The sequence below is a fragment of the Sminthopsis crassicaudata genome, chromosome 4 (genome assembly GCF_048593235.1).
Source record: "Sminthopsis crassicaudata isolate SCR6 chromosome 4, ASM4859323v1, whole genome shotgun sequence".
In the NCBI taxonomy this organism is placed as follows: Eukaryota; Metazoa; Chordata; class Mammalia; order Dasyuromorphia; family Dasyuridae; genus Sminthopsis; species Sminthopsis crassicaudata.
The window spans coordinates 457,220,338-457,242,596 of record NC_133620.1 but is presented as its reverse complement, the minus strand read 5'-3'; the positions used below and the strand labels follow the sequence as shown (position 1 = coordinate 457,242,596).

The following is a 22,259-nucleotide window of genomic DNA, read 5'->3' as shown; positions in this document are numbered from 1 at the left end:
AAAAAAAAAAAAAAAAGCTTTATTTTTAATTCACTTAAATTATTTTCAGTTTTGAGCTAATACTACATCTGGACACATACACTGCAAATGAGGTGAAAATCTCAGTCTGAGCTCAGCCATTTCTTTGCCCCGTGCTTGGGTAGGCTTGCTTCCACGGGGCGGGGAGGACCAGAACCTTCCTCTTCCCTTCCAAGGCCAAGCGGGCAACCCCGGCACCCCAGAAAAAGGAAAGTCGGGGGGGACGGCTCCTTCTCCACTGATGTTGGCCCCAGCAGTCCTTGCAAGAGAAAGGGAGAAGACCCACTCTCTCTGGTGTGAAATCACTAGGTGGCGAGCTTGGACAAGCTTCCCTCCCAAGCCCGGCCGTCCTCAGGCCTGTATGTAGTGTTGTTCTGGCCACTTCCAGGGGGAGCAGCTTCCTATCTGTGGGAAGAGCCAACCTGTTTCTTAGGTTGTCCCATCGCCTCGGGGAAATGCCCCTGCTGAGTGGGGGATTTCACAGTGACAGCGGCTGGAATCCTTTCCTGTTAGAAAGGAGCACTCAGCACGTCAGCAGCCACAGGCCAGTCTCGGCCGAGAGCTTGTCGAGCTCCCCCAGGAGTCCCTAGCCTCGCCGTCCAGTCCACGTGGGACCAGCAGCAGGACCGGGTACCACAAAGGTCCCTTTCCATTTGTCACGGATCATCGTCCATTCGAACTTGGAGGAAGACCAGGCGCTCACCGCCGTGCTGGTCTTGGGCCATGCAGGGTCATACGTCCGCGTCCAGGGTCTGCATCATCCCCGACTGTCCGTTGCCGCTCTTGGGAAGGTCATCCGTCTGACAGAGGATGTACCTCGAGATGAGCTTGCGGAACGTGTAGCGGAAGTCCCGTATCCGATAGGCGTAGATGATGGGGTTGACCACGGAATTGGCGTGCGATAGCAGGATGACCGTGTGCATCAGCTCCTTGGGTTTGGTCTTGGCAAAGTCTTTATTGAAGAGGGTGAGGCAGTTGGTGGCGTGCACAGGCAGCCAGCACAGAGCGAAGATGCCCACAATCATCGCCAGGGACTTGGCCGCATGGATCTCCCGCTGCAAGGTGGTCCGCGAGTGGTCCATGAGCTCCATGCGCCGCAGCTGGTGGCAGGCCACCAGGAAGATCTTGATGTAGATGGCCAGCATGATGAGCAGCGGGGGTAGGACACAGCCGAAGAAGTTAAAGTAGACCATATAAGGCATGGTGACCACGTTCTCAAAGAGACATTTCACAGAGCAGCACTTCTCCTCCCCGGTTCCATTGGTGCAGTTGTGGGTGAGGGCGTCGTCCTTATTATTCCATCCCATGAGGGGGGTCAGGCCAATGCCAAAAGCAAGGATCCAGAGCACGGCAATCACCCCTCTGGCCCGTGTCCCGGTAACTAAACTCTTGTACCTGTTGCAAAAAAAAAAAAAAATTTATATATATGTGTACATATATATATACACACATACATACACATACCCATTACATTTGGTTTCTAATAACTAATACCATTATCTCCCTTTTTTGGGTTGATTTATTTTTTATTTTTAACACAAAATGATCTTCAGCACCGTCCCCCTGGTAGAATGGTGGATAGAGATCTGAGTCTGGAATCAGGAAGCCCTGAATTCAAATCCAGCTTCAGACACTCAGTGGCTGTGTGCTTCAGTTGTCCCCCCTGTAAAATGGGAGTAATTACAATAGCACCTCCCTCCCACTGGTGTGTTATCACACCATCAGTGGGAGAGAATAATTGTATAGCACTCACCACATTGTCTGACACATAGCAAGTGCCATATAAATTCTCATTTCCTCCCTCATGGGCTTCCAGACCCAGGAGTTTCCTTTCTCTAATGAATATAAAGTTAACAGCGCCACTCTTGGCTAATGGTGATCAAAGAACAGTCCGTGTCTTGGATGAAAAGGGCGGCTCTTCAGGGAGAGCCCAGCTAAATAAGGACAGACACTGACCCTGGGATTGCACTGGTAGGAACTTCCAGGGGAAGAAATTCCCTCCGCTAATGCCCATCGCCACCTTCCACTCAGAGGTCTTGCAGAGATTCCTGGAGAACAAGGGTCTCGCCCAAGCTCACACAGCCAGTATCGGTCAGAAATGGGTCTCGAACTCGAGCCTTTCTGACTCGGAGGCCTGGGCTCTGTCCACTCCGCCCCAGCCCAGCTACCTGAAGATGATCTTCCTTTGGGGCATTTCCGGTGCCCAGAAGATGGGCCCCTGCCTCCTAGGCCACCCAAACAACAGGTATCAGAATTGCTTGCAAACTGGTGACCTTCCCATGCACATCACACAGGCTTCCCTGCCCCACCTACAGCCCATAGGAGGCCTCTCGAAGAGCTGCATATTCACCAGTGTCCCTGGTACCCACCAAAGTACCCAGGACAGACACTGGAAAACTTTGCTGCACTGACCTCTCCCCAGCCTCAGTTTCCACATCTGTGATATGGAAGAAAGGGAGGCATCTGGGAAGTGTAGGAGGACCCTCAGACCTTTAAATAGCTGTGTGATCCTGGGTAAGTCATTTAAACCCAATTGTCTGACAAAAGAAATGGAAGGCTGAACTGAATGGCCTCGGAGCCCCAGCTCCAGCTCTGTGTTTCAACCCATAAAGGACCTGGCCTCTGTGGGCATCAGTTTCTCATCTAGGAAATGGAAGAGTTGGACTAAATGGCTCTGGAGCTGTGATCCATGAGCCTCCTGATTGATGAGCCTGAGGAAACCCCCCCCCAATTATCTCTACCCAAAGGCCGTCACATTGAGAGAACCCAACCTCTGAATTTTTATTAAACTCCTCCTCCTGGTTCCAGTACTGAAAAGTGGGTCGCTTCCTGGCCGCCTCACCCATGTTCTGAGCCATTTTCTTTACTCAGAGGGGCTCATTAACTTGAGGAATCAGTACAGAAATAATCAAGGCCAGAAAAGCAACAAAGGGAAAAAATGGGATGAGCTGTTCTGGTTACATAATGAGAATGAGTCGGGTCTCTGTGATGAGCAGTGGCTCATCCCCGGCGGCCCCTACCCATGTGCTTTCTTACCCCCCCCCCCAAGAAAATGTCCAATAAAATGATCAAGCTGCTATCTTTTCCCAAGAGAAACAATTCCCACGATGGGTTCAGAAGCCCAAGAGGAAGAGAATAACCCACCAGATTAACCCACCAGTCCCACTCTCCCCAGGTGCTGATTCCTGGTCTTGGGGCACAGGTGACTTGGGCAGGGTGACCCCTGGCAGTAGGACACAGAGGTGCCTCAGTACAAAAGTTGATGCTGAAACCATAAAGGGGAAGAACTCGGGGTGAAGAATGAGCCTTTTTTTTTTTTTAATAGAGCCAATACATGAATTTGTTTTTCTTTGACTATGTTTATTACCAGGATTTTTCTTTTTTACTGGTGGTGAGTGGGAGAGAGGAAATAAAAGCTTGTTTATTTTAAAAATTAAATTTCAAAAAATGACAGAAGCCTGAAGGAGCTGCCCATGCCCTCGATACTCTTTATTCTTTTAAAGAGGTTTGGGGTCCTTGACTCCCAGGGAGCTCCCAAGAAAAGGGGGGGCTCGTGTTCCCCCTGCTTGTCAGCATCAGGATTACTTTACTGCCTTCAAGCCCCACCCCCATAAAACAATGACTCAGCTTGACCATGGGGCGTTTCTGTGTGTATCTTGGTTCTTCTAGATAAGTGAGGGGCATCTGGGACACAGAAAAGCAGAAACTTAAAAAGGTCTGCTCTGAGGCAAGAAGGCTCTAGCTGCGCCATTGCAAGTTATAGGTAGAAAGGACATAATAACGTAAGTTATTAGAACACGGGCAGATTCTGTGTCATATCTTGTTTTTCCAGACAGGAAGATTTTGAATAAAACTGCTTTGAAATAAAAAAAAAAAAAAAAAAAAAAAAAAACCAAAAAAAACAGTGATTAAGCATCTGTGTGTCAAAGACAAAAATTAAAATAGTCCCTGTCCTCAAAGAGTTTCCATTCTATTGTGAAATAGAATGGATTGGAAAATTAAGCCATCTATCAAACATCAGTCCCTGCCCTCTAAGAGCTTATATTTTAGTTGGGAAAAGGAGGCATTTGACACTAATCAGTCAACAAGCATTTATTAATCATCTACTATGCGCCAGGCACTGTGCTAAGTGCTGAGGATACAAAGACAGTCCCTGCCCTTGAGGAGTTTACATTTTACCAGAGGAAATACCATGTAGAGAATAAGTACAAAGTAAATGTAATGTGAATTCGGGACAGAGACTATTATAATCAGGCCCATTTTACAGTAAAGAACCACGGAGTGAACCGACTTGTGGGGGCCACCCAACTAGTAGAGTATCGCTGAAGCTTATTCGGAGTCCGTCTCTGTTCTAAGAGATCTGGACCCACTGGACTGACCCCTGTGGACTTTCTGAGCTGAGGGTTGTCTTGGGTCAATGATTGCCAGAGTGCTGACAGGTGCAATCCTTTGCCAGAAGTTATAAACCTAACTGAAGGAATCTTCTCACACCTGACACGGGCCTGGCCCTCCCCTGGGAGGCCACCAAACAATGGGCTTGCGGGGTCAATTAAGAGAAGGAAGAGCAGGAGTGGAGAAGGGACTCCTGGGAGGACCTAAAAGCCTTCGGCAGGTTCTCGATAAATCCCATCCCTCTGCATTCTCCCCTAGCCACTCTTTGCTTAACCCTTTACCCTCCAGGCTCCAAGCTTATTCCTCCCAGCTCTCCGGGTACCGATCTTTGAATTACCAAGTTCTTGTCTCTAGCCTCATTCCCCTCGACTTCTCACTTAGTCACTCTTTTCCATAATTCCCTCCTTCCTTTCCTCCTCTGTCTCTTCCCCCCCTTGGCTCCCCTCCTATCTCTCTGACTGCTCCTTCTCGATCTCCTTTGATCAGTCTTCTGATCAAGACCCCTCTCCTTTCTCTTATGTATGATCTTATCAGCTCCCATGGAGTTAATTACCTCTAATGCCTCTCAAATTAATATTTTCTCCCCTTGGACTTTCTGTTGACTTCCGATCTTGCATCTCTAACTGCCTTTCAGACACCTTCAGACTCCAGGGCCGGTGCTGTATCCACTGGGCCATCTAGCTGCCCTAAACTAAATGTCTACATCTTGCACCCAATATAACCAAAAGAGAACTCGTTATTTCCCCTTCTTCCTCTTTTTACTACAGAGGGCAACCTTCCTCCCCATTCTCCAGGCTCGCAACCTTGGAGTCCTCCTGGATTCCATCTCTCAGTTCCCATGCCCAAGCTAGTGACGTCCAAGACTGGCGATGTCACCTCTGCAAGCATCTCTCAGGTATTCCTCCTTCCCCTCTCTAGGGCAGACCCTTATCACCTCATGCCTGGATATATATACATACATATATACACATACATACATATATCTATACATATGTATATATAATACAGTATTATATATATAGTACAGTATTATATGTATAATTCTGCCTGTCTTGGGTCTCTCCCCACTCCATCAGTCACTAAAGTGACTTTCCTAAAGTGCAGGTCTGACTACATCACCCCTTGAATCCATAAACATCAGTGGCTCCCTATTGCCTCCAGTATGAAATGTTCTGCTTGGCATTCAAAGCCTCATGTAAGCTGGGCCCCTCCTTACACCTTGCTCCCCTCCTTGGGGTTGTTCCAAGAACAAAACACTCCACTTGGTTGCTACTGGCATTTTCTCCGTCTGTGCCCTTCCCACCCCCAACTGGAAGGGTTTTCCTCCTCCCTTCCAGCTGTGGATCTCTCTGGCTTCCTTTACGTCCCAACTAAAACTCCACCTCCCATAGGAAGTCCTCCTTAATCTCTCTTCCTGCTAGTGCCTTCCCTCTGTTAATTATTTCCTATTTCTCCTGAATAGGGCTTGCTCTGTATAGATTTGTTGTACCTTGTCTCCACTTGTAAGCTCCTGGAGGGCAGGGACGACTTTTGCTTCTTATATCCCCAGTGATCTAACACAGTTCCTGGCACATAAGTGTTAATTGAGTGAATCATGGTGACTGGAAGGCAGCTCAAGAACATTAATCCAATCTCCTATTTTTTTTTAATAGAAGATGAAAGTGAACTCCAGGAAGGAGGGATGATTTCTCTGTGGCAAAAGACAGTATTGAAAGTGGGGACGCAACCCCCGGGGCAGAGGTTAACATGCAATGAGGGGCTGCCATGCTTGGGGCCAGATTTAGGGAAGTCGTTGGGAGTTCTGCCCCAGTTCAGAGGCCTTCCCTCTCCCCGCTCTTCATCTACTTTACCACAGTCCCACCGAGATGTTAAACATTAAACGTTCAACCCTTAAGTGTCTTTAAGCTGGGCTTTTCCCACTGCTTGGTCCCTGTTTGGTCACTTCCATGGTTCTGACTCTCTGTGACCCCACTTGGGGTTTTCTTAGCAAAGACACTAGAGTGATTTACCCTTTCCTACTCCAGCTGCTATGACAAATGGGTTCACTGAGGCACACAAGGGGAAATGACTTGCCAGGGTCCCACAGCGAGTAAGTATCTGAGGCTACATTTGAACTCAGGTATTCCTGACTCCAGGCCCAATCCTGTAGCTACAGCAATTGTCATGGCCATGAGACAGCTCCATAGTTCTGAATTAGGATTTTCTTCCACTGTAAACTCACTCCCAAGGGCAATGCAATACAAAAATGAGCAGCCAAGACCTAGGTTCCAATCCCGTCTCTTGGCACCTGGTGCCCCCAAGCAGTCACTCTATTCCCCGGTGATCCTGTTTCCTCACCCGTCAGATAATGAACAGGACCAGATGTGGTTCTTTGGGGTCCCATCTAGCTCAGAGATCTGATGGCCAGGTAGAAATAGGAGTTAGAAGCTCTACTCTAGAGTGTGTCACGGGAAGAAGGTAGGCCAAGAAGAGAGAGCCAGGGAATGACACTGTTACCGAGAACCCAGAGTTACCAAGGCATCCCCTGCCCAGGACGCTTCCTTCTAACAGTCTCGGTGAGACTCTCTGGAGCCAGGGGGTCCCAGATCAATCCCTGACCCAGCACTGGTCCACCCAAGGAAGGGCCCATAGTAGGAAGGGAGAATGCAGCACAAACTACAATGGCCTGGGACTTCTTCTGGACCAGACCCGCACTCTACAATGTCTCAGACATTACGGTATTTTCCCAGGGAGTCACTGTCGGCTTCTAATGGCAGAAAAGAAAATCTTTCTTGGTCACTCAAAAGGTCACATATGAAACTGTATTCAGGATTAAATCATGAATCCCACTGACTCAAATTAAGAGAGAAAATGATGTCAAATTGTAAATGGGGGGCCTTGGTTTAGGAAGTAGTGGTGGGGAACAAGGGATAGAGTAGTGGCTCTGAGATCTAGGGGTCTCTGTTCAAATTCCACCCTCGATGGGATAATCTTTGTGACCCAGGACATAACTCAACCTCTCTGGACGTCAGTTTCTTCATCTGGAAAATGGGGAGTTAGGAAAGATGGCTTCCTGGCTCTACTAATAGGGTCCCATCAGTCAACCAATCGGCAAACTTTTATTAAGCACTTACTATGGGACAGGACTGTGCTTAATGAGGGATACAAAAAAAGGTAAAAGACAGTCTCCTGGAGGAGATATATACAGAGTAAACTATATGCAGGAGGAATAGGAAATAACAAGAGGAAAGGCGCTGGACTTAAAAGGAGCTGGGAAAGGCCTCCCAAAGGAAGGATTTCCACCGGGATTTAAGGGAAGCCAGGGACATCAGTAGGCAGAATTAAGGAAGAAGAGGGATCCGAGATGGGAACGGCCAGCCAGAGAAAAGTCTTGCTCATGGGACAGCTGGGAGGCCAGTGCCATTTTAAGGCAGATGGAAGGAGGGTAGAGGCCAAAGCCAATCCACTGGAGGCACCCACCAAACCAGGGCTATGATTCCATTCATTCAGAGCTGGCTCAGACCCGGAATTATTTTACAAAAGAAGAACCTATTTGTCCACAATCCCTCAGAAAGCAAAAGGCCTGACTAGGACTGGAAGCCTGACTCCACAGGCCAGTGCCCTTCCCACTACACCACAGGCTGACGGCCAGGCTGAGGTCTGAGGCTCTGCAAAGATCTCCTGGGATGGCCTCCTGCAACCACAGAATCACCAGAACTCTGAAGTCCAGGAAACACCAAAATCCAGTCCAATCGATTCCACAAACAAGGAGCTGGGTCAGATTTAAAACAGGAAAGGGCCCCCAGTGGGATTGTTCCAACACTTCCCACTTTACAGATGAGAAAACAGACACCTAGAAACATTCAGCGATTAACTCAGGATCAGAAAGGCTTTGAATCCAGGTCCACAGATACCCCTTCCACTCGACCAAATTAGTCTAAATAGGAAGTTTGGGTCCAGAACCCCCAGAACCCTTTTAAATGCTGTCTCGTGGAGACCACTGGAAGGAGAAGCACATGAATGACAGGAGCTGAGGCTGAGTGATCAAAGGTGGGGGCGGAGGAATCAGAAGACAAACACAAATAGCAAAAATAAAAGTTCTAGGCTCCTGTGGTTATGGACCGTGTGAAGAACACTCAGATAAGCTCAGAAATTTGGAATGACCTTTAAAGGAAACACAAAGCCCTGGGAATCCTGGGGAATTGGCCGAGAATGGCTTATCCTGGGTCACACGGCTAATAAGAGGCAGTATTTGAACTTGTCTTCCTGGCCGAGTCCGGCCCTAGCCGGGATAGTGGATGAGGAATTTTAAAAGGATTAGTTCCTAAGGAAGGGAGTCCGGCACCATATCTGGGCAGGAAGGATGGAATGCTGAAGGTGGAGTTCAGCTGTGGGACCCCGAGCAAGGCACTTTGCTCAGACTCAGTTTCCCTCTCAGAAGAATGGGCATAATAATAGCACCTACCTCCCAGGGCTGCTATGAGGATAAACTGAGGTAATAATTATAAAGCCTGGCACATGGTAAGCACTGAGTAAATGTGAGGGAGCAAGAGCATTATTATTATTGTAACTATTATTAGTGGGAGGGGCAGAGTACGCTGGGCTTGGAAGTGTCACTGATTGCAGCAGGATTCAGGGTTTCCTATAGATGGTTTCACAGCCTTGTCAGAGACCCCGATGGTCAGGGGGCCATGGGTCCCCTGGAGGATACTGAGGAGCAGACTTTGGCCAGCCCTGGGCACGCTCCCTGAGACAGGCCCCCCATGCCAGCCCCCGCCCCCCACTGCTGGACCCTCCCCGGCCATCCTTATTTTCCGTGTATTTCTATCTGCACAAGCCAAACCCAGCTCACTCTGTTTACACCCTCGTTTCTACACCCGGGTCACCGATTCAAAGGCAGTGGGAGCGAGCCAGGCTCAGCGGGGCCCCTCTCCGAGAGCACATGCTGTATCTGTTTGTGGGGAGTTTGTATTTTTAGTTCTTTCCTTTTATTTTTCTTCATTCTATCACAATCATCCAAGAGAGACACAGCAGGAAGAGGCAGCGAAGAGACGCGGCGCCTGCTTGGCAGGTCGCTGGCCCTGGAGGTGGACGGCCCCAAGAGCCATATCGCCTTACCCAGTGACCCTCACCCATGCAGGGGGCTTCTGAACGTGTTCCAGGTGCCTGCGGAGGGCGCGTCGGCTGCCTCCCCAAAGAGCGGGGCAGGCCCAGGAGGGCAGAAACATCCCAGCAGACACTGGACTCAAAAGGCAAACAGCTCCATGGTCTGGGATGGGGAGTTCATTCCATGAACCCACTCGAGGACGGCCCCCTGCTGCTCCTGTAAGGGGGCTAAGTGTGCCCTGGTAAAAAGCCCCGCAGGAGCCCCACGAGGTAGCAGTCCAGGGCCCCCCCCCCCCCAGTTTCTTTGTGCAACGGCCACCATTGGGGATGTCACAAGTCAGTTCTCTGTCTCTGTCTCTCCCCCTCTCTCATCTCTCTTTCTATCTCTCTATTATCTCTCCTTCTCTCTCTCTCTCTCGTCTCTGTCTGTGTCTCTCTCTTTCCCTTTTTCTCATCTCTCTGTGTCTGTCTCCCCATCTCTCTCTCTGTGTCTCTGTCTCTCTCCCCTCCCTCTTTTCCTCCCTTGAATCTGTCTTTTAAAAAAAGTTGATTTGAGGATCTGCTTTAGGATTGCTGCTCTAGCTAATGGTATGGGGGGGGGCAGAGAGATAGAAAAAAGGGCCCATTATGCAATCTGGCGGGCGCCTTCTCCCAGAATGCCAGAGCTAAAAGGGGCAGAACTCTCAGTCCGACCTCCCTTCTCATTCCGCAGCTCAGAGGAAGGCTGGGAGTTGCTGAGGGATGCACCGAGATGGTGCCAGAGCCAGCCCGGGCACTCGGCTCTCCCCATTGCCCCGTGAATGGCCTCTTGAAGCAGGCTGAATTAGAATTACTTCCTTTTATTCTCGTAACCTTAGTGAAGAAAACCAGTGGGCCGTTTTGCAGCCAGTGGTGGAGGACCAAGGACGAGGCCCCTCCAAAGTCTCTCCCCCGGGATTTGAGCTGAACAGCCGCTTTCCTTCAGGCCCCATTCTCCTCCTTTTGGGGCCTGCTCTGACAAGGCCTTCTCGAAGCCAAATCTCACGGTTCTGACTCGGGCTTGCGTCCAGTCTAAGCTCTCCCCTTGTTCCCCATAGTCTTCATCCCACTTCTGCCCGACAACCTCCCAAGAGAAGCTTCGGTCACTTTCAGTCGTGTCCGACTTTGGGACCCCACTTGGGGTTTTCTTGGCAAATATACTGGAGGGATTTGTCATTTCTTTCTCCAGCTCATCTGACAGGCGAAGAAACTGAGGCAGAGTGGATTAAGCGACTTGCTCAGGGACACACAGTTGGAAGTGCCTGAGGCTGGACTCGAACCCTCGCCTTCCTGACTCGAGCCCCAGTGCTCTATGCTACGGCACCACCTGGCCCTCCCAGGAGATTCCACCTCCTTACTTCTGGGTGGCTCCAGTCATTGGGAAGGTTCTCCCTGACCTCCACCGTTGCTCCTAGTTTTCCCTTCAGGCTCATCCCTCTTCCACAAGACACCTAAAGTGCAGCCAGTCTCTGGGCAGGATGTTCTGGTCCCTTCCCACCAGAAACAGAAAATGATTCCATTCAGTGGGAATCTCACAGTGGGAAGGCTGGACCTGGTGTCCACCAAGCCCCATGCAGGGCCGGTCTACATCAACCATTCTGTGACCATGCCGGCAAAGTCTGTCCCGGGGGGAGGTCGGGCAGGGTGCCCTTCCACGAGTGGAGGAGGACACGAAGGAGCCGTGGGAGAACTGGGCCCAGAGGATGCTCTTCAAGGATGAGCTTTCACTTGGCGTGGGATATTCTCCAGAATCCAACCGGCAAGTGGCCGAGCCTGCCCGCCGCCACACGTGACCGCGCCAAGGACACCCGCTCGCCTCGTCCCTTCCCTGTGGGTCATTCCTAGGCTGTCAGCACGGATCCATCAATAGCCGCATTGCGTCACTGGGGCCTCCATCCTCTTCTTGGCACAGAGAACAGGCGCTCCGAGCTCACGGCCTCTGACCTGCTGGGGTCACCGTGCAGCGGTCAGCTCTGGCCGGAGGTGGGGCCACACTCCTGCCTGCGTCTGGCCGGGGCTTAGCCAGAGTGACCCTGGGCTCCAAGCAAAGCTAAGCCAGCGGCTCCGGCAGAATTTATGAAGTAGAAGGTCCATTGTATCCTACTGTTACCCCCTCAGACCCAACATAATGGCCAGTGGGAATGGAGTATCGGAAGAAACCCAGGAGATCTGGGCTCCAGCCCTTGTGTAGACTTCACAAGTCAGTATAGACTCCATCTCTATGGGATCGGCATCTTCCCCCTCGTTCCCCGCAGTTTGAGACTTTTACCAGCGGCCACTGGATTACAATAACAACCACTTTCCTCAGCCTCCCTGCCTCCAGCCTCTCCCTGCAAAGACTACAGCCCTCATTTCAGAAACCCAGAGCCGTCTCAGGCCAAATCCCAATGGCTAATGATGGAAAAGCCCACACAAGTGTTATTGAATTCTGTCTCCCAGAGGAAAGAAGTCAGTGATGAGAAAACAGGTGACTGTTGGCACTGATCTGAAGGACACAGGCAGGTCCAGTCTGGGGTGAGCCAGATCCAGCCCCTGGGAGAGATAGAGGCTATTCAGCTTGCCGACCTTCCTTCCAACACTTTCACTGGGCTCTGGAGTGGCCACAATTTTTTTCTCCTGAGGCAATTGGGGTTAAGTGACTTGCTCAGGGTCACACAGCCAAGAAGTGTTAAGTGTCTGAGGTTAGATTTGAACTCAGCTCCTTCTGACTTCAGAGCTGGTGATCTATCTATTGCGCCCCCTAGCTGCCCCTCCACAGATATTTTTAGAAACACTGTCAATGAAAAGGGGGGCTCTACTTAACATTCAATTGAGCCAAGGACCCCGACTGTTGGTCATTCTTGTTAATACGGATTTTTGCTGGATGACGACTTTGGAAGTCCATGACCATGTGACCAGTCCCCAATCTCAGAGCCAACCAGGCAAACATATGTAGACAGCGAGGGTAAAGAGAGACAAAGGAGGGAGAAGATGGAATAAGAATATTTTTTAAGCTTTTACTTTGTGCCAGGCAGGACAGTGATAGACTATGGGACCTGTGGTCATGAGTTCAAATCCTGCTTCAGATACTTGTTCAGACTGGGCAAGTCACTTAATTCTGTTTGCCTCAGTTTCTTCATTTGTAAAATGAACTGGGAAAGGAAATGGCAAACCCTTCAGTATCTCTGCCAAGAAAACCCCAAATGGGATCACAAAAAGTGCGAACGCATTCCAGGCATGGTGCTAAGCATTCAGAATACAAAAACCAAGCAAGCGAGAGTTCTAATGCCCACCTCCCACCCTCAATAAGGAAGATAGCTCTTAAGGGAGGAGCTCACCCCCACCTAGGAACATTTATAAGGGTCCAGGCACAGTCCTAGGCTCAGGGGACACGAAGATAAAAAATGGAGCTCATCCCTACCCTCACGGGCACGGAGAGAGATCCAGTGAAACGTAGTCAAATCCATCCATTTTACCAGGAGAGTGTTAACAAGCACGAGGACCAGGAAGAAGCCTCTTTGCAAGAGGTTCCTGCCCTTGTGTTCCCTCCCCCCCCACTCCACACCTTACGCCCTCCATCACCCACAAAGCTGCTTTCTTGTTTGTGTTGCCTCTGAGGCTGAATCTCCCCCCACGGTAGCCATCCTTCAATTAATCCTAACAGCCAGCGGCAGGCCCGGCCCAGGGACGGTAAATATTCTGCTTGTCTCCGAAAGGCCCTCTACAAACCACTAACTGTTGGGCGGCAGCGCGATCCCGGCTGCACCCAGGCCCTGTTTGTGACCGACTCTGTTAGTAAACACGCGTGTCCAGACAAATGCTGCTTGTCTGGGAGCTCCCCGGCTCTCGTCTGTGGAAGGAGACGGAGGGGTTCTCGCCAAGGATGCTTCTGGACACCCTGCCCCCACCTTCCCCGCAGTGGAACCCTAACCCAGGGAGGGTCAGAGGGGAAAATGTGAATCGCCTGCCCTCGTGGGGTTGACATGCGCTCTTGACAAAAGCGTCACATTCATCAGCGCCGGGGGACACCAGAATCCCCAATGTGACGGTACCTTTGGAGGGTGCTAGACCACTGTTAAGCCAAAGAATTAATAATAATAATAGCAGTTGACGTTTCTATCGACAAATTTGCTCAACATTTTGCATGCACCATAAATGCAAAGGACCTCGTGATGATCTCCATTTTACAGATGAGGAAACTGAGTCTCAGATGTTATTAAGATCACACAACTTCTAGTCATCAAAGGCAGGATTGGAACCCCGGTCTTCCTGACAACAAGCCCAGCTTTCTATATTCTACCCCACAGTGTCCCCACGAAGCACACCAAAATTTCAAACTATGAAACAAGATATGGTCCCAACTGGCTGCAGCTAGTGTAGAATTAAACTCAGCATGAGACTGGCGCTCCCTTGAGGCCAAGCAAGAACTCCTGTTTGCTTTGTTTGTTCCTTCAGAGCCTAGCACGTGCCTGGTATACAATAAGTGTTTAATAAATGCTTGCTGACTGACCGATTGTACTAAGAACTCTGCCCCAGCTTTCCAGCGTGATGGTGGAGAGCAGGCATGGAATCTCTGATCGGAACTCAACGGTTGTCCAAATGGAACTTGGCCTGGAATCCCCTTCTCAGCATCCCTAGGAGAGCTAGCTTCCACCGGGAGACTTCTCCCGATGGGGGTCTCACTATCTCTTGAGTAACAGATAAGGGATAGGGAATAGAGAACAGGCTCATGATTTCATTGATTAAAGAGAATTCCCAGATGAAGACAGTCCCTCTGCCAATGCAGATCAGTACCTTTTCTACAACTTATATGGGGAGAAAAATCAAAGAATCATAGTTGGAAGGGGCCTGAGAGACCATCGGATCTGTCTTAATTTACCTTTCATTAACCCCTTCAGATGCAGAAACTGGCCCTAGAGAGGGTAAGAGGCTTATAGGAAGATAGATCCAGAACTTCAAGGGAGCTCAGGAGCTATCTAGTCTAAGTTTCCCACCTACCCACTTTATAGTTGAGGAGACTGAGATCCTAATGTATTAAAGGAGTAGCTAGGCAGGCCTGGAGTCAGGAAGACCTGAATTGAAATCTAGGCCCAGACACTTACTAGCTGGGTGACTTCACTTGTGTGCCTCAATTTTCTCTTCTGTAAAGGGGGAATTTCAAATTAGCCCCTACTTCTCTGGATTGTTATGAGGGCCAAGGGTGATAATGATGGCAAAGCACTCGGCACAGTGCCTGGAATACAGTTTAAGTGCTAAGCCAATGTGAGCTATCATTATTATGCTGTTATTGTGAAATATTACATGCTATTATGAATAAGGTTACACAGGCAGTCGGTGACAGATCAAAGATTTGAACCCTGGTCCTGTGTCTCCAAATCCAGCAGTCTTTCTCCCCCACTGGGCCACAACTCCAAGTCCAGTTGTCCTTGAGAAGGGGAGGAATCGGCTAGATTGGGCTGGGTCTAGAAGGAACCGCTGATGTAACCGGCAGCTGCTCCGCTAGAACCCCCGGGGCCCAGTCCAGCCATCTGTCTCTGCTTCACACGTAATGGCAAAAACTTTAGGTAACCTCTGTTCAACCTGGGGAAGGGAAGAGGATGGCAGGCTCTCGCCTGAAGGTGAACATAAGTTTACTTTTATAATCCCTAAAAACAACTCGGCCCTCTCTGCCAAAAGCCTATTCTCAAGGACAGCTAAATATAGTTGGTCTGGGAGCTGGGGTGACATTGTCAGAGGAGAAGCAAAAAGCCCTTGAAGCATCGCTCAGATGGCGCCCTAGGGCCCTTCCTGCCATCCCACCTTGAGCAGCCAATCAGGATGCCACATGGGTGACGGACAGACCAAACAAATTCCATTCTCAATTGGGTGGTCTCATCCATCCACCAGCCAAACATCCATTTATTTAATCAGCTAATATTGACTAAGATTCTAAATGACAATTTTTTTTTTACTTGTTGTTCAATTCTTTTTCAGTTGTATCCAGCTCTTCATGACCCCATTTGGGGTTTTCTTGGCAGGACAATGCAGTAATTTGCCATAAACTTCTCCAGCTCATCTTACAAAAGAGACAACGGAGGCAAACAGGGTTAAGTGACTTGCGCAGGGTAGCTCAGCTAAGAAGCATCTAAGGCCAGATCTGAACTCATGAGAATGAGTCTTCCTGATAGAGCTCTATCCCCAGTGGAGCCACCTAGTGGCTCCTGCAATACAACACATAAAATTATGCTCACAAAATAGGGGAATTTGAGGGGAATTTAGATGGAGGCGGGTTGCTCCTCCAGCACCATCGTTCTGAAACCCAAATGCTTATTCAGATAGAAGCGATCAGGATTTGGAAACACTGGCTCCTGTTACCCCCAAATCAAGCAACCGGAGTTGGTTAAGTACTTTCTCTGAGCTAGATACCAAAAAAGATTAAAAAAAAAAAAATCAATCCCTGGGCTCAAGGAGCTTGCAGTCTCACTGGGGAAACAACTTGCATATAAACATGGGTTCACTAAGTGGGGCAATGAAGAGAGCTTTGGGCTGGGAATCAGGAAGACTTGAATTCAAAGCTAGACTTAGACACCAGCTGTGTGGCCGGGTAAGTATTTCTCCTGTTTGCCTCAGTTTTCTCATCTGTAAAATGAGGATAATAATAGCACGGCTGTTGTGAGCATCAAGTAAGGTAATAATTGTAAAAATACTTGGCACAGTGCCTGGCTCACAAGCTCTACATAAATGCTAGCTATTTTTAGCTATTAAATAGGTATATAAAAGACACATACAGAGTAGAGGGGAACTCAAAATCTTATTCCCGACTTTATCAGAGGCAGTCTCTCTTCTCAGTAGAGCACTTTATTTGAGAAATTAAATTAACATAGGAGGATTCTGGGCGGACATATTAAATAAGAGCCGGGGTAAGTATGATGAGTCAGAAAGGCTCATCTTCCTGAGTTCAAATATAGCCTCAGCACTTAGATGACCCTGGACAAATCATTTCACTTCACCCCATTTGCCTCAGTTCTCTCATCTATAAAATGAGCTGAAGAGGAAAATAGTAAAATGCTCCCAGATCTTTGCCAAGAAAACCCTAAATAGAGTCACAAAGAGTTTGACTTGACTGAAAAATAATAACAAAAGTATGATCCAGCCAACCATGTATTCCTGTGGTCTAGGGGGAGATGATGGAATAGTTGAGACAGTATAAAAATCAATGCAGTGGAAAGAAGACTAGATATGGAACTGGAAGACTTGGATTCATATCTCTCCAGACTCTTGCTAGCTATGTATCCCCGGGCAATTCACTTAGCCTGTCTCAGTTTTCTCATCTGTAAAATGGGCATGGGTGAGGACTTGATCTTTTATATGTGCTGTATTTTAAAGCACTCTTTATAAACTTATTATGTAAGCTATTCTTAACTTTCCAAATCCCACTCCTATAGAAAATTCCTGAAACAGAAAGGTAGTTAAGTAAAAACCTACATCTGATAGCACATGCAAATTCCATTAAACCCTCATCTTTCTACTGAAAGGAGGCAAGGGGATTTTATCATCAATCCCCTGACTCCAAGCTTGATCACTGCATTTAACAAGTGCCGATACCATTGAAAATTGCTTTCACTTACATAATTGTGATCATCATGTATGTTATTCTATTGCCTCACTTTTCTTTGCTGTGTATCAGTTCGTAAAAACTTCTAACATTTCTCTGAATTCTGCTTATTGGTCATTTTTTTTTTAATTTCACTAAAATACTCCAATGAGTTGGAGAGCAACAGTTTGTTCTTTCATGTTATTTCCTACTGTGACCACTACAAAAACTGGAACTGTGACTATTTTAGCATATGTGTCCATTATTTTATGACCTTTAACCTCCTTTTGCTCAATTGTGGGATTATTAGATTAAAGCATATAGTCATTTTGGTCACTTTTCTCACATAATTGACGATTATCTTCCATAGCAGTTGGACAATTCACAAATTCACTAGTAATATATTGGATTTCTTGTCATCTCTGGGACCCCTCTTTCTCAACCAACATTGGGGACAGACTTCAATCTCTCTCCTTTTTTTCAGCCATCTGGAACTAAAAATCTATGGTTTTATGAAATATCTGAAGCTACAGCAACACTCACAATGGGTAACATATTTTCCCTAAATGAGGCTATTTCTTTAATTGTCAAAGCAGGAGGTTAGACTAGACAGACCAAGGTCACTTTCACTTCTGATCTTTTGGGAATTTGAGAATAAAAAAGTCCCCAATTATTTTAGGAAGAAGAAGCTTTTAGAAGTCAGTCATCCGGCATATGGTAAGGACCTGCCATGTGCCAAGCAGTGTATTCATTACTGATCTTTGTTTGAAGTCTTCAGGGTTTCTGCCTCCCATCAAGTTGGATATCGGTCCAAGATAAATCCCTAAAAGATGCAGCTTTAAAGACAATTCTATTTTCTCTTGGAAGTTTTCTTGGCTTCACAACCTAGTAAACTCCTGGAGGCCAACGGGCACGCCCACTTAGCTCGCTTTGTTCAGTGTCTGGTACCATGCCAAGCACCAAGGAGTAATTACAAAATGCCAGCCAACAGTGTCGAAATCCAATTGTCCACATCCTCATCCTCCGGCTCTGGCAGTGAGAGCTCCCGCAGAGACTGGAGGGCTATGTGATCACAAGCTCCAAGGTCTCCCCACTTCATTAGCCTCAGTCCCAGATCATTAGAGCTGAAGAGGATCTTAAATAGACCATCTCACCCAACCCCCTCATTTTACAGAAAAGGAAATTGAGGCTTATACAGGGGAAATGACTCAACTGAAGTCTTACAGTGGGAAACGAAAAGCCCCGTTCCCATGCTTATATTCCCTGGGTAGGACAGTGGGTAGAGTACCAGGCCTGGAGTCAGGAAAACTCAAGTTCAAATCCAGCCTCAGATGTTTATCATGACTCTACGGTCACTTAACCTCTGTTTGTCTTAATCCACTGGAGAAGAAAATGGCAAAATGCTTCATCTCATTGTCAAGAAAACCCCAAAGACATATCAGGGAGACTTGGAAATACAACATTCCTTGAGGGCAAGGATTCTATCTTATCTAAACTTTGTATTTTCTCCTATGCCTAGGTACACAGAAAGCACTTAATAAATACTCATTGTACTGTTTGTACCACATGAAGATCCAAGTCAAGTAGGAATTCTTAACCAGGGGTCTGTGAACTTTAAAAATCTATGTGTATTTTGAAAGTTGTACTTGAATACAATCAGTTTCTTTTCTAATTCTATGCTTCTTTTTATGCATCTGAAATGATTGCTGAAGGGGTCTATAAGCTCAAAAAAGATGAAGAGCACCTATTCTAGGTCCATGCAATTAGAAATACTATTTTTATGTCAAGTATTTTTAATTTTAAAAATATTTATTCATGTTGAGCTTAAATACAAAAAAAAAACCCAAAAAGGAACATTTCCATGTACATAGCACAATATAAAAAAGGATTCAATGTAAAATTACAAACTTCCACTTCACACTGTTTATTTCTTTTGAAAAACTACATAATAGTTGTAATAGAGATCTTTTCAAAGCTACCCTGTTTTTCTGTCTTTCTTCCAACTGTTCTTCTCTACTGTGCATTTTTATTTTTCCTAAGTATTATTTTTAAAATGCAGAACTTTGTTGTACTCAATTGAATATCTTCACTTCCCTTTAACTGGCCAACTCTGCCTTAGACCTAGGTTGCAGTACCCAGTTTGTCAATCCTACCTTCCCTATCTGTGAAAAGGGGCATAATCAAAGAAGAATACATTGTGAAATCCATTTTGATTATATTAAATGAAAAAGATTTTCTACAAACAAAACCAATGTAGACAAGGTTAGAAGGGAAGCAGAAAACTGGGGGAAAGTTTTACATCGAAGGGTCTGAGAAAGGCCTCATTTCTAAAATACATAGAGAATTGACCCAAATTTATAAGTTACAAACCATTCTCCAATTGATACGTGGTCAAAGGATATGAACAGACAATTTTCAGATGAAGAAATTGAAACCATTTCTAGTCATATGAAAAAATACTCTAAATCACTATTGATCAGAGAAATGCAAATTAAAACAACTCTGAGGTATCACTACATACCTCTCAGCCTGGCTAAGATGACAGGAAAGATGATAAATATTGGAGGGGATATGGGAAAACTGGGACACTAATACATTGTTGGTGGAGTTGTGAACTGATCCAACCATTTTGAGGAACAATAGGGAACTATGCTCAAAGGGCTATCAAACTGTGTGTACTCTTTGATCCAGCAGTGTTTCTATAAGGGTTGTACCCTAAAGAGATCATAAAAAATAGAAAAGGATCCACATGTGCGAAAATGTTTGTAGCAGCCCTTTTTGTAGTGGCAAGGAACCAGAAACTGAGTGGATGCCCATCAATTGGGGAATGGCTGAATAAATTATGGTATATGAATGTGATGGAATATTATTGTTCTATAAGAAATGACCAGCAGGATGATTTCAGAAAGGCCTGGAGAGACTTCCAGGAAGCAGGAGATCATTATACACAGCAACAAGAAGATTATACAATGACCAATTCTGATGGAAGTGGCTTTTTTCAACAATGAGATGATTCAAAACAGTTCCAATTGTTCAGTGATGAAGAGAGCCATCTACACCCAGAGAGAGGACCCTGTGAACTGATTGTAGACCACAACATAGCATTTTCACTCTTTGTTGTTGTTTGCTTGCATTTTGTTTTCTTTTTTCTTTTTTTCTTTTATCTGATTTTTCTTGTGCAGTATGAGAATTGTGAGATATGTATAAGAACATATTTAATCTATATTAGATTACTTTTCTAAGAGAGGAGGAGGGAGGGAAAAATTTGGAACACAAGGTTTTGCAAGGGCGAATGTTGAAAACTAATTGTACATATATTTTGAAAATAACTAAAAAAATTAAAGAAAGGGGGCATAGTGATGTTTATTAGGAAACCAAGCTAATATTCTTTTTAGCCACATTTCTTGACCCAAGGAAACTACAGAGGTGTCTGAGTTTGGGGTTTTTTGGGGGTGGTTTTGGGTCTCTCCAGTTTTCTCTGGCCTGTGGAGAGCCTCTACTACTCAGGCCCTTTTTGTCTCATTTGAACTCCTGGGCTCAGTGTTCTCCAGACCTGCCAGCTAAAGTCACCCCCAAACTATACCTCTCTATTCTTGGGCTCGGCCTTTTGTCCCTTCCTTGTAATTCTTCCATGGACATAAAGAATCTCAGAAGTCATCCAATTCAAGCCAAGCTTCTTATCTAGTAGATAATTGTATCTCTGCTTGCAGACTTCCCTCAGGAGGAGCTCATTAGCTCCCATTCCATTTTGGGCCAATTCTAAAGTATTTCAGGTAGTATGTTCCAAACCAGTTGGTCTACATTTGGAATATACAAACAGGCCTCCTAAATGCTGCACCTAGGACGGAGGAGCAGTTAGGGGGTTTGGAGAAAGAGAAAATATCTAGGAGAAAAAAGGGCCTGGAGATTTTGGAACAAAATAGGAAATGAAGTAGAGGAAAGAACATGGGCATAAGAGAGTTGGGTCTGAATTCCAGTTCTGCCATAGTGTGACCTCAGGCAAGTTATTTACTCTGTCTGCCTCAGACAGGCCTCTCTGGGTCTGGAGTTCTGCATCGTCCACCAGGCCCTAGTTCACCTTTTGCTCCCCTCCCAACTCCACTCCTTTCTCAGCCTGGATAGAACCGGGACAGAACATGTGTCGGAGGACCAGAGGCTGGGAATCTGATCCAGATCTTTAGTCATAACAACATAAGATCTAAAACTCAGACAGAGACCCTCCCCCCCAATTTAGTCTAATTCCCTTATTCTATAGAACCTAACACCCATGGCTGTGAGGAGACTTGCTCACACAGACAGCAATCATCAGGGATAAGACTTGAACCCAGGAACTCTGACTACATTGGACCTCTCCATCCTTCATGGTTTCTCAGAACATACCCACAATTTAAAAATGACTCAAAGAGATGTCCCCTGCATTAAAAAATAAAAATGAAAACAAAACAAAACAAAAAAAACCGTTAAAGATTCTAGAGGCAGTGTGACATAGTAGAGACAAGGTCCTGAGGTCATGAGACCCAAGGTCAAATCTCACCTCTGCCCCAGCCTGCCACGTGATCCTGGACACTTGCCACTTCAAGGCTTTTCACTTTCAGTGTTCTGGGCCACAGGGGTCACACTCAGATAGAAACGTGCCAGCTGCATAAATTTACATTTTCTATGTAAGATTGCATTTTTATTTATTTTGTTACACATTTTCCAGTTATTTGTAGATTATTTTTTTTTGGCCAGTCAATTGGAGTTAAGAGGTTTGCTCAGGGTCACTCAGCTAGTAAGTGTTAGGTATCAGAGACTGGATTTGAATTCAGGTCCTCTTGGCTTCAAGGCCCGTCTGTCCACTGCTTCCTCTAGCTGCCCTTCCAATTACTTTTTAAACTGGTTAAGTGGCAGGTTTGACATCTTAAATTCTCTTAAGACTACACAAAGCAGAATGAGAGTCAACCAGCTTTGATGGGGGGAAGTTTCCTCCTCTGGGAATTCTCTGTACCAAAGAAATCACTAGATTTAGTCCTCTGTAAGTCTTACTTAAAATATATATATTTAAAAGTATAAAGAAATAGGCACAGCTAAGTGGTATAGTGGATAGGGCACCAGTCCTGAAGTCAGGAGGACCCGAGTTCAATTCTGACCTCACACTTAACACTTCCCAGCTGTGTGACCCTGGGCAAGTCACTTAACCCCAATTGCCTCAGGA

At 46.6% G+C, this 22,259-nt stretch overlaps 1 protein-coding gene across 1 annotated transcript in view; it reads right to left on the bottom strand.

Annotated features, from left to right (window-relative positions):
• Positions 1–2: 2 nt before the first annotated feature.
• Positions 3–22,259, bottom strand: part of ADORA2B (adenosine A2b receptor) — a 41,334-nt gene continuing 19,077 nt past the window's right edge. The window contains exon 3 of the mRNA XM_074264909.1: positions 3–1,413. Within this exon, the coding sequence (XP_074121010.1) occupies positions 750–1,413 (664 nt within the window). The 3' untranslated portion in view covers positions 3–749. The remainder of the gene's footprint in view (positions 1,414–22,259) is intronic.